Source organism: Giraffa tippelskirchi, chromosome 11 (assembly GCF_054371585.1).
Source record: "Giraffa tippelskirchi isolate mGirTip1 chromosome 11, T2T-mGirTip1v1.2.pri, whole genome shotgun sequence".
Lineage (NCBI taxonomy): Eukaryota > Metazoa > Chordata > Mammalia > Artiodactyla > Giraffidae > Giraffa > Giraffa tippelskirchi.
Window position 1 is genome coordinate 53283914 of NC_137285.1, and position 17684 is coordinate 53301597.

Sequence of the window (17684 nt, forward strand, 5' to 3'; positions counted from 1 at the left end):
AATCTGACACCTGTCACAGAGATATTGATCGACACCTGTAAAGAGTCACATGGTTCTGAAGAATCTGCCTAACGTCTTGGCATCTGAGAGGAGAATTTTCCAAAAAGCGTGAAATATAAACCTTCTGCAGAACCACTTCTAACTCCCAGTTTATCTTTACAACTCCCTTCCCTAATCAGTTCTAACAAGCATTCCCAGAGCACCTACTGTTTGCTAGGAATTGTGCTAAATTCTGGGAATAAAGAGGTGAAGAAGGAGTAAAATTTGTCTTCAGAGAGCACATCATTTACTAGGTTTAGACTTGACTTTTTTAAACCTAGCCTCTCAATTTCTTTCTTTACTACTCAATTCACTTGAACATTACATTTATTGTCTTGTACACAGAGGGTACAGGGGCAACACAGGGATGAGCATAAAATTTAGTTGAAAGGACAGGGTAAGGATACACACAGGCATAAAACAAGTGAGAGATTAAGCTGACGTGCCATGAAAATTAAGAGACGAGAAATCAAGTCTAGTTGGAAGGATCAGAAAAATCTTCACGAAGGAGGTGCTGTTTGATATGTGAGCGATTTCAGGAAACGAGGTTGGCACAGATTCCACAGGGAGGCCTTTCAGTATGTGGTGCATGAAGAAAACCTCACCCACCAGATCAGTTCTCCTCACCCACTCCCAGGAGTTGTTCAGTCGCTCAGTCGTGCCCGACTCTTTGCGACAACATGGACTGCAGCACGCCAGGCCTCCCTGTTCTTCATCTCCCAGAGTTTGCTCAAATTCATGTCCATGGAGTTGGTGATGCCATCCAACCATCTCACCCTCTCTTGTCCCCTTCTCCTCCTGCCCTCAACTTTTCCCAGCATCAGGGTCTTTTCCAATGAGTTGGTTCTTTGATTCAGGTGGCCAAAGTATTGGAGCTTCAGCCTCAGCATGAGTCCCTCAAATGAATATTGGCTTAGGATTGGTTTCAGGATTGGTTTCCTTTAGGATGGACTGCTTTGATCTCCTTGCAGGGACTCTCAAGAGTCTTCTCCAGCACTCTGAGGAGACCACGCCTCCCCAGCTCCGTGAACCGGCCTCAGTGGTACAGCTTATTGCACTGGATTCGTTTACCCGTGTGTCTCCCTCACTGGGTGGCAAGCTCCTCCTAAGAGGAGAAACCATGTTTTATACAGTTTTATACAACAGATACAAAAGTTCCAGAAAACTCTGAGAACTTGGAACCTAGAGTATTTTACATCTATCTATTTCTTTTTGGCTGTGCTGGGTCTTCACTGCTGCTCGGGCTTTTTCTCAAGTTGCGGTAAGCGGAGGCTACTCTCCAGTTGAGATGCACAAATTGTCATTGCAGTGGCTTCTCACTGCAGAACATGGGCCTTAGGCACGCGGGCTCCCGTGGCTGCAGCTCCCGGGCTCTGCAGAACAGGTTCAATAGTTGTGGCGCACAAGCTTAGTTGCGCCATGGCAGGTGGGATCCTCCGGGACCAGGGATTGACCCCACGTCTCCTCCACTGGCAGGCAGACTCCCCACCACTGAACCACCAAGGAAGCCCACACTAATTTATTTTTAAATCAATTTATACCCAACTGGAGCCTCTCACTACACTTGCTGAGAAATCTATCCATTTTTAGGGTCTGCTTCACCTCTCTTGGACCTTCCGCTTAGAAGGGGGTTCACTTAGTCCTGAGACATCTCTGGCCCACGGTTCTCTCAGCACTTCTGTGTTCCTCGCAAGGTCATCAGGAACCTTAGACCCACATGTAGCACATGAAGGTCATGAGAAACCATGGCCCATCCATCTAGAACCTTCCTCTGTCAAGGCTTCCTAACATGTTCCCTTAGTGTGGAACTTCTCTGGGAGGGGCCATGTTTGGAGTTCTTCGGAAAGTGTATCTACTCCCTCCCTTGAAGACTAACCTCTAAGGGAGAAGCAGGACAGTCACATGTGTATTCCTGCCCTTTTCTCATCTCCTGCCCTTTCTCCCCTCCTCATTTTGTACTTTGCTGCCCTGTTCATCAAGGTTCCCACCTCATAGCCTCCTCTTTTTCTGGCAGCACTTGTGTTTCCCTTTCTTGTAACAATAATGCCAGGGAAGATACAGAGAAAGAATTTGAATTACCATGAATAATAAATTCATATGGGTTATTTCCAAAACCTCATCCCATGTTACACACATTGATGAATGAATGTGTATATGCTCATGCATGTGTGCGTGTGTGTGTGTGATCACTAACTTTTTGAAGACTATAGAAATTCCAGAGTAACTTTCATCTACACTCGAGTATTGGGTTCTATAACATATTCCAGCAAACATAAAGTTACAGATGTTTTTCTTTGTAAATAGAATATAAGCTTCTCACACAGAACGCATTGCAATATTCTCTAAGGTAAAAGCCAAGAAATCATTATGGATAACTCAAAAGTGCTCTTTCTTTGAAACACAGCACTTGTGGGCAAATAGGATCGTTTGAAACCTTAGGAAAAGGTTGAGGAAATTCATCAATGTGAAAAGGCAACCATTTTATTTGGTCTAAAATGAAGTAACATTTTATAAGGCTGAACTTCATTTTCCTGAAAGCTATAATGAAAACAAATGATTGACTCATTTTATGCTTTCTATAGCATAAAAATAAAAACCTCCCTGAGTTAGCCTTTTCTGGTTTTGTAATGGAAAGCTTTAGCTGAGAGTAGATTTGCGTATTTAAAAAGAAAAAAAAAAAACCTCAATAGACAGGGTACTCAGAGGTGATTGGGGGCAGAGAACCAGGAAACACCACTATTTTAGAACTATGAACATTTTAAGTTCTCCAAATGGAAGCTTAACTTGAATCACGTGATCAGACTGCTTTTGATTTAGGGGGAACAAGGTACTCTGGTGGATTTTGATAAAGTGGTGGGAATCCACTGGTGGTAGTGATAGAGCCAAAAAGAATATTATTCTACTGTGGGACATTCAAAATAGTGAGGAAGCAACAACATAACAATGAAAATGGTTGTCTTCATTCCAAGCCCTACTACATCTCTGAAGAGGATTATGTTTCCTGGAGGCTAGCTTTGAACTGGAGGTGAGGAGTGGCAGATGAGAGAAATTAGATCTGTCTCTTGTTGGGCTCAAAAGACTTTGGAGCAACTGAACTCCAGGCAGGAAGCTCAAGATCAAAGGCACTTTTCATTCAAGGATGCCACGTGCTCTCTGCACCATGTTGGTCTACCATGTCACCTTCCCTGTCCACCTGACTCTGTCCCTATGCCCACATCCCAGCTACCCTCACAGAAGGATGTGGCCTTCACACTTCAGAAGAAGTCCTAAGAAGTCTCCTGTTCTTTGCTTGTTCTTCATCCATTGTCATTCCTTTCTATGTCCATCATGTGCTGTGAAGTGTAGTTAAACACAACAGCAGGATCTTAGCTGAGCCTGGGTGACTCTGTCCTGTCTCTGGGTGGATCTGAAGGCAGCCACAGTGTGGAGAAGCCAGAAGATACAGAGAAAGAACTTGAATTACCATGAAGAGAACCAGAAGGTGATTGGTTGAAGGGATTCACTAAACGAGAACAAATTGGTAGAACAGATAAGCATTCTTTGGATCAAAACAAAAAACAAAAAAAACTGGACTTTTAAATATCAAGTGGGATACCAGTTCCAGCTATTCCTTTTTAAATTTTTTTTCATTGAAGTATAGAGTTGATGTGCAATATTATATGTTACAGGCACACAATATAGTGATTCATAATTTTTAAAGGTTATACACCCTTTATCATTATTATAAAATATTGGCTATATTCCCTGTGTTGTACAATATATGTTTGTAGTTTATTTTATACCTAATAGTTGGTACCTCTTAATCCCCTACCCCTATAATGCCCCTCCTCCCCTTTCTCTCCCCACTGATAACCACCAGTGTGTTCTTTAAGTCTGTGAGTCTGCTTCTTTGTGTTATACTCACTTGTTTGTTGTATTTTTTAAATTCCACACATCTTAATTGCAAAGAAGTGTGATCCTAGAAGCTGGGGAAGCCACATGCATTTGGGTGATATTTAAAATAAACAGAGGTACAGGGGGGCAGATGTGAAATACTAGGAATCCGTAGTGTCGGCCTGTTTGATGGGTCCCCTCTCTGTACCTTTCACTTTTCTCCACCAGAGAAGCCACTAGGATCTCTGCTTCTTGGATCCTGGTCAGCTTATACTGGACAACTAGGAGTGGAGGGGTGAAGAAGGCTTGGGGGATTCCACCATTCAGAATCACAATTTTGCTCTCTTCTGATCTGAATCCTTCTCTTTGAACATCAATACTTCTAAGCAACTTTCATTGTCTATGCTTCTTTTTGGAGGTTCCTCTTTGTCCTCCTACCACTAATTGATCTTCTGCATTCTCAGTCCGAATTGCAAGGATAGCATCAGATCGACTGAGGCAATTAATCTCTCTGCTATTAAGAAGAGAGACCAGCAGACCACTTGGTATATTGCTGATGTATGGTTAGACTAGTCTTCGATCAGGTATCCATGCTTCTCCAGGGCATATAAAGGGCAACCTAGCATCATTTCCAAGAGCAAGGAACCATGGACTAGGGATATTGGCATCAGGCTAGTAAAGATCGTTAATGGAACAAATGCACATTCAAATATATAAGAAAATGGCTTTGGTGAAAACATATACACATACAGTGAAATACGTTTCTGTTAAAGGTCATGAAATCAAAGAAAGCGGTTCAAGTACCTGTCATCACTACTGACCACACTTACAGATGGGGTTAAGCCAACCTGGCAACAAGAAAGTCAAATCTCTTACTGTTCAGGTCAAATCTCTATTATGTTGTTCATTGTTGAGCTTTGTCTTCCTGAAATAAGAAAAACACTTGCCAGTTTTTGTTCTGTTTTTTATAATAAAGCATGCAGTTGTAGCTTTTACTAGTTTCGAAAGAGAAAGCATACTACATGAAATAGCAAAGCACAGTATGATGGTCCCTTGATAATCTATATTGCAGGGAGGCTGCCATTTATTTATCCAACTATTGATGAAAGGCTAAATTTTTATTATGCACAAACCAATTTAAACTGTTCTTAAAATGAATAAAGAAGAAAAGTCATCTCTGCTTGTACAACTACAAAATTATATGGTTTTCAGCAATCTCTGAATGTTTCTTTCAAATTCCCTTGGAACATAGCTATTTTTATATTACCTATATGCAGGTATTCCCCTCCCCTCCCTCCCCAGAGAATCTGAGGAATAAAATTCAAGGCAAGTTGTTACTTGCTTCTATCCCAGTGTCAGACAATACCCTCAATCAAAATGGCTAACTGGTAAAAGAGGTTCAAAATCAATACTGCAGGGACCTATTTCATCAAGTGCCTGGTTCCCAGCCACTGTATTTCTCCTCTCCTTGCAGCTAGAGCCACTTGACACCTTTGTGTAGACTCAGCCATTTCTCTTCCAGAGGCCTGCGGTGAGAAGGGTTCAAGGTCAGCCACACCACACGGGAGAGGCCAGCTTCAAGACCACTTACTGTTCATCCTTCTCAGAGCTTGTGTCCAGGGCTCCTGAAGGGTTTTCCCAGTTTCCAAAACCTAGAATGAAAAACAGCTTTCTGAAAAATCAGCTCTGTGATTTGGAAACAGGCCACGGAACTTTTCAAGGACTTCTCTTCCATTTTTTGACATCAATATGTCTTATCAAGATATCAAGGGCTACTTGCTGTCTCCTAGGTTCTTAATTACCGCTCGATCAACGTCATAGAGCAGAGTGGCATCCTGTGGACTAGAGAGATGGCACCCCAGGAACCAAAAGCACCCCAGGAACCAAATCCGGGGCCAGCAAATTATGAGCTGAAGGGCAAATCTGCCCTGCAGCCTGCTTCTATAAAGCTTGCAAGCTAAGAGTAGTTTTCACTTTGTCGGGTTGGGTAAAAAAATAAAAAGAGGAAGAAGAACATGCAACAGAGACTTTGCGTGGTCCACAAAGCCTAAAATATTTACTGTTTGGCCCTTTACAGGAAAAGTTAGCCAATCTCTGAACTAAATGACCCCACAGAGCCAAAGAGTTGATGCAGCTAGCTGTCCATTGCTCCCCTCTGCTAGTTAAAAGGAAACTGCATCTATGGTCTCTTGTTTAGTACCTAAGTTGTGTCTGACTCTTTTGAGACCCCATGGACTGTAGCCTGCCAGGCTTCTCTGTCCATGGGATTTCCCAGGCAGGAATACTGGAGTGGATTGCCATTTCCTTTTCTAGGGAATATTCCTGACCTAGGGATCAAACCCACGTCTCCTGCATTGGCAGGCAGATTCTCTACCACCAGGCAAGCCCTTGGTCTCTTGGGGTATTTAATTTCAAAAAAGCACTTGCCAACTTGACAATTCCACATCAGGCATCAGGGTCTGTGTGCACTGGCTTCAAAAAATCAACCCCACGTGGGAAAGCAGCTTTCATTGGAATCACCCTCTCAAGTTTCTGATAATCCATTGATATTGTTCTCAAGACCCATTGATCTTCTCACTGGTCAAACAGGAGAGCTTAAGGAGGATGGGGGGAGGAGGAGTTGGGGAATGTAATAGGAATTATAATCCCTGCCTTACTCAAGGGTTTGATATTAGCACTCATCTCTACAACTCCTCCAGGGGTGTGTGGTATTGCTTTAAGTTAACTAACGTGATGCCATCTGAGAACAGAAGCTTCCCCTTGCTCATCTAGAGCCTTCATTCCACAAGTCCTGAAGCCAGCATGTAGTTGTTGATGAGGACATCTATCCCAACTATACATATGGGAACTGGGACAGTAATCACAGAATGAACCACCGGGAGGTCCATGCTGACCCACTGTTGAGGTAAACCCAGACCAAGTCTCCATGTAGACTCCATAACCTCAGTAAGTCCCCTCTGAGGAGGGGACCACACTGGTATTTCTGGGCCCTGAGGAATTATCATTAGCCACAGCTCATGTCAAATCCCACAGAGATCTGGGTGGTTCCTTTCTCCTGGGCACAACCATTTTCCTGACAGATGACTGCAAGAATACATCAGACTGTCCTTTTTAGGGGAATAGAAAGAAGATGAACAGTGTTTGTGGCACTATCATAGAGTACCTTCGTTATGGGCTGTGGGTCTATAAACCAGTAAAGGGTTAGAATTACTCAGGTCAGCTAGGGTTTTGCTTTTGTTTTGGTGTCAGTTTACCCCGATCAAGGAGGATTATAATAGGTCTACACATTTCTTTCAGTCTTAGGCACATCTTATACAGTTTACCACTGCCAAACATCAGTGACATTCAAAACCCATGATCACTGTTACAGTTCTGCTGCCTATTATGGTAACCACAGCCATTTTGCCTCGGTTTTTGGTCCTGTCCTTGTGCTGTCCTTGGACTTTATCACCTGGGGCCCCGTCACCCCCAGAGAAATCAGGGAGTCATTACCCTTGGATGATGGGCACTCTGGCACTTTTCAAGGTATTTCTTTTTTAAAAAATTTATTGAACTGTAGCTGTTTTATGATGTTGTGTTCATTTCTTCTTGAGCAAATGACTCAATGATATACATATACACAAACTATACACACACACATACACACACACACACACACATATATATATTCTTTTTCATATTCTTTTCCATTATGGTTCGTCACAGGAATATTGACTATAGTTCCCTGTGTTATACAGTAGGACCTTGTTGTTTATCCATCATTTGCAGCAACATGGATGGACCTAGAGATTATCTTACCAAATGAAGCACATCAGAAGGACAAACATCATATGATATCACTTATATGTGGAATCTAAAATACAATCCAAATCAGCATATCTACAAAACAAAAGCATATTCACAGACCTAGGGAACAGACTTGCGGTTGCCAAGTGGGAGGTGGGTAGGGAAGGGATGGAATGGGAGTTTGGGATTAGCAGAGATATATATATATAGTACCAAAGTATTTCTTGATGAAGGTAGTACCTCACTGAAGGAATGGTACTTTAGTCTCACTTGGGGGACATGACTAGATGCAGATGAGTGATTTACACATTGTAAAGATACCCCAATAATTCCTTATCTTTACATCCATTTCTCTACATCATCCCAAGAAATTTCTGGCATCATAGCCTAAGCATTGGCTAGGGCTGTGGGTATGGCTATGATAGCTATTGGCTACCATTCCCACATTTCTATCAAATATTCTGAGCTGCTCAAGTGAGCATATTGAACTCAGAATCTCTGGCAAGTACACCAAATGCAAAATAATCAACCTGATCTAAAATTAAGCTTCTCTCTTCTTGGTCTGACATCCTCAGAAATCACTTCAACACAGATTGCAGGTTTTTGCCATCGCAAATGAGCAAAATCCTGTGATTCTTTCTGTTGAATAAACCTTTCTCTCAGCTCTCGCTGTATTTGCCACCACACCAGCAGGCTGGGGTTGGATTCCAGCTAAGGCTCTGAAGGCAGTGCTGGGGTGTAGGGCTCAGGGTGGGCTGGCATTCCTACCGACTGAACTTGCTTGCATGAAGAGACCACAGAGACTTCTGGCAAGAAAGAGGCAGCCTGCTGAAATGGGAAACAGGTTTGCTTCTGCTTTCCAGGAATACTTGGTAGGATGTGGGCTTTTCAGGTATTCAGAGTCATAAGATCTACCAAATTCTCTATTTCAGTTTTATTGGTCCCATTCTTTTCCCCAAATGCCTTGTTCTCATGAGATATGAAGTCTGTGAATCCACCCTGCACATATATGGCTGTTTCCAACTTTTCGCCCTAACTTTTGGGCAGTTCAATAGTTACAAAACAAAGGAGACTCCTGCAGGTAGCCATGGAAGTTCTCTTATACTCTGACCATACCTTAAGGAGAACACTTTAAATCTTATTTTATAATTTCCTTCAGGGTAAGTAGATGGGGGAATAATGGAAACAGTGTCAGATTTTCTTTTCTTGGGCTGCAAAATCACTGCAGATGGTGACTGCAGCCATGAAATTAAAAGACGCTTGCTCTTTAGAAGAAAAGCTATGATGAACCTAGACAGTGTATTAAAAAGCAGAGACATCACTTTGACAACAAAGGTCCATAGTCAAAGCTATGATTTTTCAGGTAGTCATATATGGATGCGAGAGTTGGACCATAAAGAAGGCTGAGCCCCAGAGAATTAATGCTTTTGAATTGTGGTGCTGGAGAAGACTCTTGAGAGTCCCTGCAAGGAGAACCAACCAGTCAATCCTAAAGGAAATCAACCCTGAATACTCATTGGAAGGATTGATGCTGAAGCTGAAGTTCCAATACTTTGGTCACCTGATGCAAAGAGCTGACTCACTGGAAAAGACCCTGATGCTAGGAAAGATTGAAGGGAGGAGAAGTGGACAACAGAGGATGAGATGGTTGGATGGCATCATCAACTCAATGGACATGCTGCTGCTGCTGCTGCTGCTAAGTTGCGTCAGTCGTGTCCGACTCTGTGCGACCCCATAGATGGCATCCCACCAGGTTCCTCCATTCTTGGGATTCTCCAGGCAAGAATACTGGAGTGGGTTGCCATTTCCTCCTCCAGTGCATGAAAGTGAAAAGTGAAAGTGAAGTCGCTCAGTCGTGTCTGACTCTTCGTAACCCCATGGGCTGCAGCCCACCAGGCTCCTCCGTCCATGGGGTTTCCCAGGCAAGAGTACTGGAGTGGGGTGCCATTGCCTTCTCCCAATGGACATAAGTTTCATCAAACTCTGGGAGATAGTGAAGGACAAGGAAGCCTGGCATGCTGCAGTCCATGGGGTCACAAAGAGTCAGACATGACTTAGTGACTGAACAACAACTTTACATTCTATGGAACCCATAGAAGAATCCACTACACACACCTACAACATTCCTTACATCCCCTTTTCTCCCATAATGACTAGCATCACTTAAGCCACCAAAACCCTGACATTGATAGGTCTCTTTTTCTACAAAATCCCAGATAATGATTGAAGTTAATACATTACTAGTATGCACCAGTGTTTATCTCATGATACTAGTAGAATCTTGGCTGCCTTAATTTCAAACTGGTGAGCTAACCAACCTAAGAATCTCATTTCTTTGAGAGTCTGTTGCTTATGATCACGATAGCCAGTAATTACCCTGTGAGGGTTCAATTATAGAGAACAAAACCTACTCTAGATTGTGTTAGCAGAAAGGCATTTGTTTTACAGGGTATTAAATGGGTTATAAAATTGTTTATAAACCAAAGGGAATTTAGTCTGATCGTTCAGATAAAAAACTCTTAAGTCATAATGCAGAACTGCTGTTGCCCTGGCCATAATCAGAAAGCTGCCTGATGAAGCAAGAAGTCATGATGACAGCTGGTAGCTCAAGATCAAATCGCTTCCATTTCAATCTGCACCAGCAAAAATAGGAGCCTCATGTCTCATTCCCTCCACTCTTATTTCAGTTCTGGATTTTAGTCTTCTGTAAAGGCATTTGGTTGGCAGAGAATAAATCACATCCAGAAATGTGGGATATGTAGATATTAGCTCACCAGCCGCCGGAATATAGGAAGCCACACTAGAAAGAGGAGGGAATTGGTTCTGAAAAAGCCAGTCTGCAATACCCATTCCAGTACTTTTTCAGGGGTCTGGGGTGGGGGTGGGGTCCTCTGATTGGAACTCTGCTACCTGCTGATGGGGCCGCCTGATGTCAACATGCCTGTCTTTCCACATTCTGTATATTGACTGCCCCTATATTGTCTCCTTCCTCAGTGATCAATGCAAAGAAATAGAGGAAAACAATAGAATGGGAAAGATTAAAGATCTCTTCAAGAAAATTAGAGACAGCAGGGAACATTTTATGAAAAGATGGGCACAATTAAGGACACAAATGTAAAAACAGAAGCAGAAGATATTAAGAAGAGGTGGCAAGAATACACGGAAGAACTATACAAAAAAGATCTTCATGACCCAGATAACCATGATGGTGTGATCACTCACCTAGAGCCAGATATCCTGGAATGTGAAGTCAAGTGGGCCTTAGGAAGCATCACTATGAACAAAGCTAGTGGAGGTGATGGAATTCCAGTTGAGCTATTTCAAATCTTAAAAGATGATGCTGTGAAAGTGCTGCACTCAATATGCCAGCAAATTTGGAAAACTCAGTAGTGGCCACAGGACTGGAAAAGGTCAGTTTTCATTCCAATCCCTAAGAAAGGCAATGCCAAAGAAAGCTCAAACTACCGCACAATTGCACTCATCTCACACGCTAGCAAAGTAATGCTCAAAATTCTCCAAGCCAGGCTTCAACAGTACATGAACCATGAACTTCCAGATGTTGAAGCTGGAGTTAGAAAAGGCAGAGGAAACAGAGATCAAATTGCCAATATCCATTGGATCATCGAAAAAGCAAGAGAGTTCCAGAAAAACATCTACTTCTGCTTTATTGATTATGCCAAAGCCTTTGACTATGTGGATCACAATAAACTGGAAAATTCTTAAAGAGATGAGAATACCAGATCACCTTGCCTGCCTCCTGAGAAATCTGTGTGCAGGTCAGGAAGCAACAGTTAGAACTGGATATGGAAAAACAGACTGGTTCCAAATTGGGAAAGGAGTATGTCAAGGCTGTATATTGTCACCCTGGTTATTTAACTTATATGCAGAGTACATCATGAGAAATGCTGGGCTGGAGGAAGCACAAGCTGGAATCAAGATTGCCAGGAGAAATATCAATAACCTTAGATATGCAGATGACACCACCCTTATAGCAGAAAGCGAAGAAGAACTAAAGAGCCTCCTGATGAAAGTGAAAGAGGAGAGTGAAAAAGTTGGCTTAAAACTCAACATTAAGAAAACTAAGATCATGGCATCCAGTCCCATCACCTCATGGCAAATAGATGGGGAAACAATGGAAACAGTGACAGACTTTATTTATTTTGGGGTCTTCAAAATCACTGCAGATGGTGACTGCAGCCATGAAATTAAAAGACTTTTGTTCCTTGGAAGAAAAGCTATGACCAACCTAGACAGCATATTAAAAAGCAGAGACACTGCTTTGCCAACTGAGGTCCGTCTAGTCAAAGCAGTGGTTTTTCCAGTAGTCGTGTATGGATGTGAGAGTTGGACTATAAAGAAATTTGAGTGCCAAAGGTTTGATGCTTTTGAACTGCGGTGTTGGAGAAGAATCTTGAAAGTCCCCTGGACTGCAAGAAGATCCAATAAGTCCATCCTAAAGGAAATCAGTCCTGAATATTCATTGGAAGGACTGATGCTGAAGCTGAAACCCCAATACTTTGGCCACCTGATGTGAAGAACTGACTCATTTGACTCTTTCCCTGATGCTGGGAAAGATTGAAGGAGGGAGAAGAAAGGGACAACAGAGGATGAGATGGTTGGATGGCATCACCAACTTGATGGACATGAAGTGGATGAAGCTCCAGGAGTTGGTGATGAACAGGAAAGCCTGTGCTGCAGGCCATGCAGTCCAACTCGCAAAGAGTCGGACACGACTGAGTACTGAACTGAGATTGTCTCCTCTCCCTCCATGCGTGTTGTCATGTCTGACTCTTTGAGACCCCATGGACTATACCCCACCAAGCTCCTCTGTCAATGGAATTTTCCAGGCAAGAGTACTGGAGTGGATTACCATTTCCTACTTCAGGGAATCTTCTTGACCCAGGGATCGAACCTTCCTGTCTGGTGTCTCTTGCATTGGCAGGTGAATTATCTACCACTGGTACCATCAGGATTGTTCATTTCCATCTATTAGACAAATATCCTCCTCCTAACTATTTGATATTAAGACTGCCCCTTGATATGAACCACTTTCCTAGACTATTATTACCTGCTTCTCCTTATTTTAGTCTTTCCATGCAGTTTTCTGCTTACTAGGTTGGCCTTTTCCTTCCCTTACTGCTTGCTGCCTTCTTCATTACATCCACCAAAAAGACTCTACCAACATACCCAATCCCAATGCAGGCAATTTGGACATGTTGCAGCAATCTCATGATGTATTGATAAAGACTTTTTAATGACATCGCTTTGGATCACCATTCCAAATTCTCAAAGAGGTCCATGTCATCTCTTAGGATCATAACAATATTAACATCTATCAAGTTCATATCTAGAAACTAAATAATATCTTACATCTTCCTTTTAAGTCATGTACATACACAAGACTGCATACTTTTTCTGATTCAAATATTTCCTCTATTCCCAAAAGAGCATTTATTACGCTGGTCAGTCATCCACTGGTAACCAGATTTACCCTAATGAGCTCATCTCTTTTCTTCCAAACCCATTGACTCTGGAGGCTTTATGTTTGAACTTAAGATTTTTCTGAAGAATCTAGTGCAAAATAAATTATGTAGCTTCTTTCTACACATAATTAGATTTCATAAAGTTTTTTTCTGTCAGTGATCACATAAAGATCACTCTTACCCTCACTACTCCATGACCTTTCTGTACTAGTCACAGCAGAATTTAAAAGGAGCTCATTGAAAATGGTAGCTTTGTCCAACTGTGTTGAATCTTCCTAATTACTGGTCTATTACAGAATTTTATTCTTGATCTTGTACACAGCATATATCACATTTAATATACTATGATAAAGGAGCTCTGTTTTATTTCTATTGAGATTTTTGTTGAATTATTACTTGTGCCACCAATAATGTAGAAATTTGGTTCTAAAACAATCATTGTATATTTTTTGGAGATGACATATCCAGCATGTAGTTCCAAGGTTTCTATCTTTGATGAGTTAGGAAGTTGGTTTTGTGTAAATGTGTCTGACACGTCTGATTCTAAAAACAAATTATGGATTGCTCCAAGGGTAACCTTCAGAAATTACATAATTTTCACACGTTATTAATATCACTTGGAATTTCTCTTTCCATGCTGTTTTAGAATTCAACACATTGTCTCCTTTGCCCCCACTATCTCCATCACCCCTAAGTCTTTCTTTTTTCTTTTAAGGGAGGCATTGACTTTGTCTTTCTGACCAAGAGTAATAAACTCCTAAGCCCACCCTCATGTACTTTCAAATCTTTAAAAACAGACATTTCTATTTGTTCTGAATTCTTTTTTTAATGACCGTTACACTCTCTTCCAAGGCGGAAGCAAACCACGTGGCAAAGCTACATCCCCTAGTATTTCCACTCAGGTTCGCCAGGCGCATGTTTACTGAGGTGTTCCAGAATGGGCTACATCGAACCATGGCTTCAGTTCTCTGCAGCTTGTCTCCCGGATCAATGGATTATTGCAGCTGGGCTAATTATGCAGCAATTTATATCGACTGTTTAGAGCAGCAGTGGTGAATCCTAGTAACTGAACTTCCTATACTAAGATTTGTTTCTTCTCAGCCTGTAGAGTTCAAGACACTAAAACACCTTGTGAACTTCCATATTTTTTAGGTGTCTGCGATTGCATGTGGTTTAAACACATCAGAGAGTGGACTTAGCTTTCTTAGCGCTTACATATAGCTTTAATATGTGACTTATTGACTAAGGTGGAAGTGATGAAATCCTTTCTTACCACTTTTCAATGATTATCAATGCTGAGATTAGCCATGCCTTTAATTTTATATATGAGTAAGGACAATATTATTGTGCTTATAGAGTTCATTTAACATCAAATAGACCTTAGGCATTTTTTCCCCCACATTGAAACACTGAACTAGATGGAGCCTCAAGGCTCTAGTTAGTTTACATTTAAAGTGAAGCTTTGAATGATTTCTTAGTCTTTAAGAGTATGTCTTTTCTGAGGGAGAAAGAGGAAAATTTTCACACATTAGGGTAGTGTTCTTTATAATGATAGCTCACCAGCAGCTGGACTGCTGTCACATAGGGATGTGCGTGTGTGTGTGTGTGTGTGTGTTCAAACTGCTAGCTAAGAGCCACTAATGTTTTAAAGACAAGTACAATAGTTTTCTAAATGGAAAACATTACAAAAGACTATTGACTGGCAAGCCGTAGGTGACTTCAGCTGCTCTTGAATTACTGAAAATAGGCAATACTCAATTTGCTCTTTACCTAAAATAAATGAAGTTCTTCCGACTCATGAATACTGCAATAAAAGGTCAAAATCTTTTATTCTCATCTCAGGAGCAATGTCTCTAAAAGATTGTGCTCTATGCCTTTGCTGAGCAAAACAGCTAAAGGAATAGCGATTTTTAATTATAGGCTACAAGGCTTTTCTAGCGACCTTATGACTTTGGGACATTAAAATGCCAGTTCACTAACAAGACACAAAAACAAGAAACATGAGTGAAAATGTCAATTTAAATGTTACATAGGAGTTCATTTAACAGTGTATGAATGAAAGAAAATGAGTTGTATGTCTTTTTCAAAATAAAATTTAATATCTGAATTTTCTTTGCTTTCCTTATTTATGTTTTGTTTGTCTAAATATGTTAATGTGCACTTCCTTTTATTACACTACAGAAATTGCTACTGGGATGGCCTTCGGCTCGGGTAAAGTAATACAAGATTTAAGTGTGAAATTTTGATTACAGTAATAGATTAAGTATTTCACAGAGAAAGAAAGACAAAATGTTTTTAAACTCATTGGGTCACCACTGGTGACTGAATTTCAGGATGATAGAACAGGTAAGGGAAAGTGTTCCAAGTGATGGAGTCCACCACTGAATTATTTTATGATATTTTCAATTTTTTTTCTATCTACAATAGTATTCACACTCATTTAGAAAATTCCAAAAAGTGTTTTAAATTAAATTATCTATTATAACCTATTCAGAGATATTTAGTAGTAATATTTTGGTAGATCTTCTTCCAATATGCAGTAGTTAAGAGCATGGAATCTAGAGCCAGTTCAGATTACTACAAGCCTTAAGACTTTGGGCAAGTACCTTACCTGCTTTGTGATTCAGTTTCCATATGGATAAAATGGGCACTTTAATAGAGGTAATTCATGAAGTCATTGAGATGGTTAAATGAAACAATATTTGTAAAGAACTTAGGAAAGATTCCTGGTATATAGTAAGAGTATAGTATAGAATTGCTTTAATTACTATCATTAAAGTTTTCCCTTTTACATGTTTCCTTTTATATCTTGATGATTTATTATGTTTGGGGCATCGCTAACTTTAAAAAAAGAATTCATGAAACTTCTGGAAAATTTGGAAAATATGAACAAAATTTTAAAGTAAAACTAAAGAGAGTTCCAGAAAAACATCTATTTCTGCTTTATTGACTATGCCAAAGCCTTTGTGTGGATCACAAGAAACTGTGGAAAATTCTTCAAGAGATGGGAATACCAGACCACCTGACCTGCCTCTTGAGAAACCTGTATGCAGGTCAGGAAGCAACAGTTAGAACTGGACATGGAACAACAGACTGGTTCCAAATAGGAAAAGGAGTACGTCAAGCCTGTATATAGTCACCTTGTTTATTTAACTTAGATGCAGAGTACATCATGAGAAATGCTGGGATGGAAGAAGCACAAGCTAGAATCAAGATTGCCGGGAGAAATATCAATAACCTCAGATATGCAGATGACACCACCCTTATGGCAGAAAGTGAAGAGGAACTAAAGAGCCTCTTGATGAAAGTGAAAGAGGAGAGTGAAAAAGTTGGCTTAAAGCTCAACATTCAGAAAACTAAGATCATGGCATCTGGTCCCATCACTTCATGGCAAATAGATGGGGAAACAGTGGAAACAGTGGCTGACTTTATTTTGAGGGGCTCCAAAATCACTGCAGATGGTGATTGCAGCCATGAAATTAAAAGACGCTTACTCCTTGGAAGGAAAGTTATGACCAACCCAGATAGCATATTAAAAAGTAGAGACATTACTTTGCCAACAAAGGTCCGTCTAGTCAAGGCTATGGTTTTTCCAGTAGTCATGTATGGATGTGAGAGTTGGACTATAAAGAAAGCTGAGTGGTGAAGAATTGATGCTTTTGAACTGTGGTGCTGGAGAAGACTCTTGAGAGTCCCTTGGACTGCAAGGAGATCCAACCAGTCCACCCTAAAGGAGATCAGTTCTGGGTGTTCATTGGAAGGACTGATGTTGAAGCTGAAACTCCAATACTTTGGTCACCTCAGAGTTGACTCATTGGAAAAGACCCTGATGCAGGGAAAGATTGAAGACGGGAGGAGAAGGGGACGACAGAGGATGAGATGGCTGGATGGCATCACCGACTCGATGGACATGAATTTGGGTAAACTCTGGGAGTTGGTGATGGACAGCGAGGACTGGCGTGCTGCGCTTCATGGGGTTGCAAAGAGTCGGACACGACTAAGTGACTGAACTGAACTGATACTACTTGTTATTACATTATCAGACATAACCACAGATCATATCTAAGTAAATAGGTCTAAAACCATCTCTGATCATGACAGATCCAAAATACTCCAGTGAGATTTTAAAAATTATATAATTTCATAGAAATAAATTTAACAAAAGTTGTGACAGACTTGTACACTATTGCTGAGGAAATTTCTAAATGGTTGGAGAGACAGTCCATCTACATTAACTTAAATACTCTTTAGTCATAAGATGACAGTTGTTCCCAAGTTGGCCTATAAATGCAAGACAATATCTATTAAAAATCCAGTAGGTCTTTTTTTGCCAGAAACTGATAAGATGATCCTAAAAGGTATACAAAACCACAAAATATCTAGAATAGCCAAAAGTTTTGAAAAGAAGAACAAAGTAGGAAGACTTTGACTTCTTGATTTCAAAATAATCTAAAACTACAGTTATCAGGACAGTGTGGTGTTGGCATAAAATAGACATATCAT

At 40.9% G+C, this 17684-nt stretch overlaps 1 protein-coding gene across 1 annotated transcript in view; it reads right to left on the reverse strand.

Moving 5' to 3' along the window:
• Positions 1-348: 348 nt before the first annotated feature.
• LOC145525214 (uncharacterized) overlaps positions 349-17684 on the reverse strand; it is a 223098-nt gene continuing 205762 nt past the window's right edge. The window contains exons 6-8 of the mRNA XM_081538041.1: positions 5504-5564; positions 4789-4837; positions 349-3541 (exon numbers count right to left, since the gene is read on the reverse strand). Coding sequence (XP_081394167.1) covers positions 4792-4837; positions 5504-5564 — 107 coding nt within the window. The 3' untranslated portion in view covers positions 349-3541; positions 4789-4791. The remainder of the gene's footprint in view (positions 3542-4788; positions 4838-5503; positions 5565-17684) is intronic.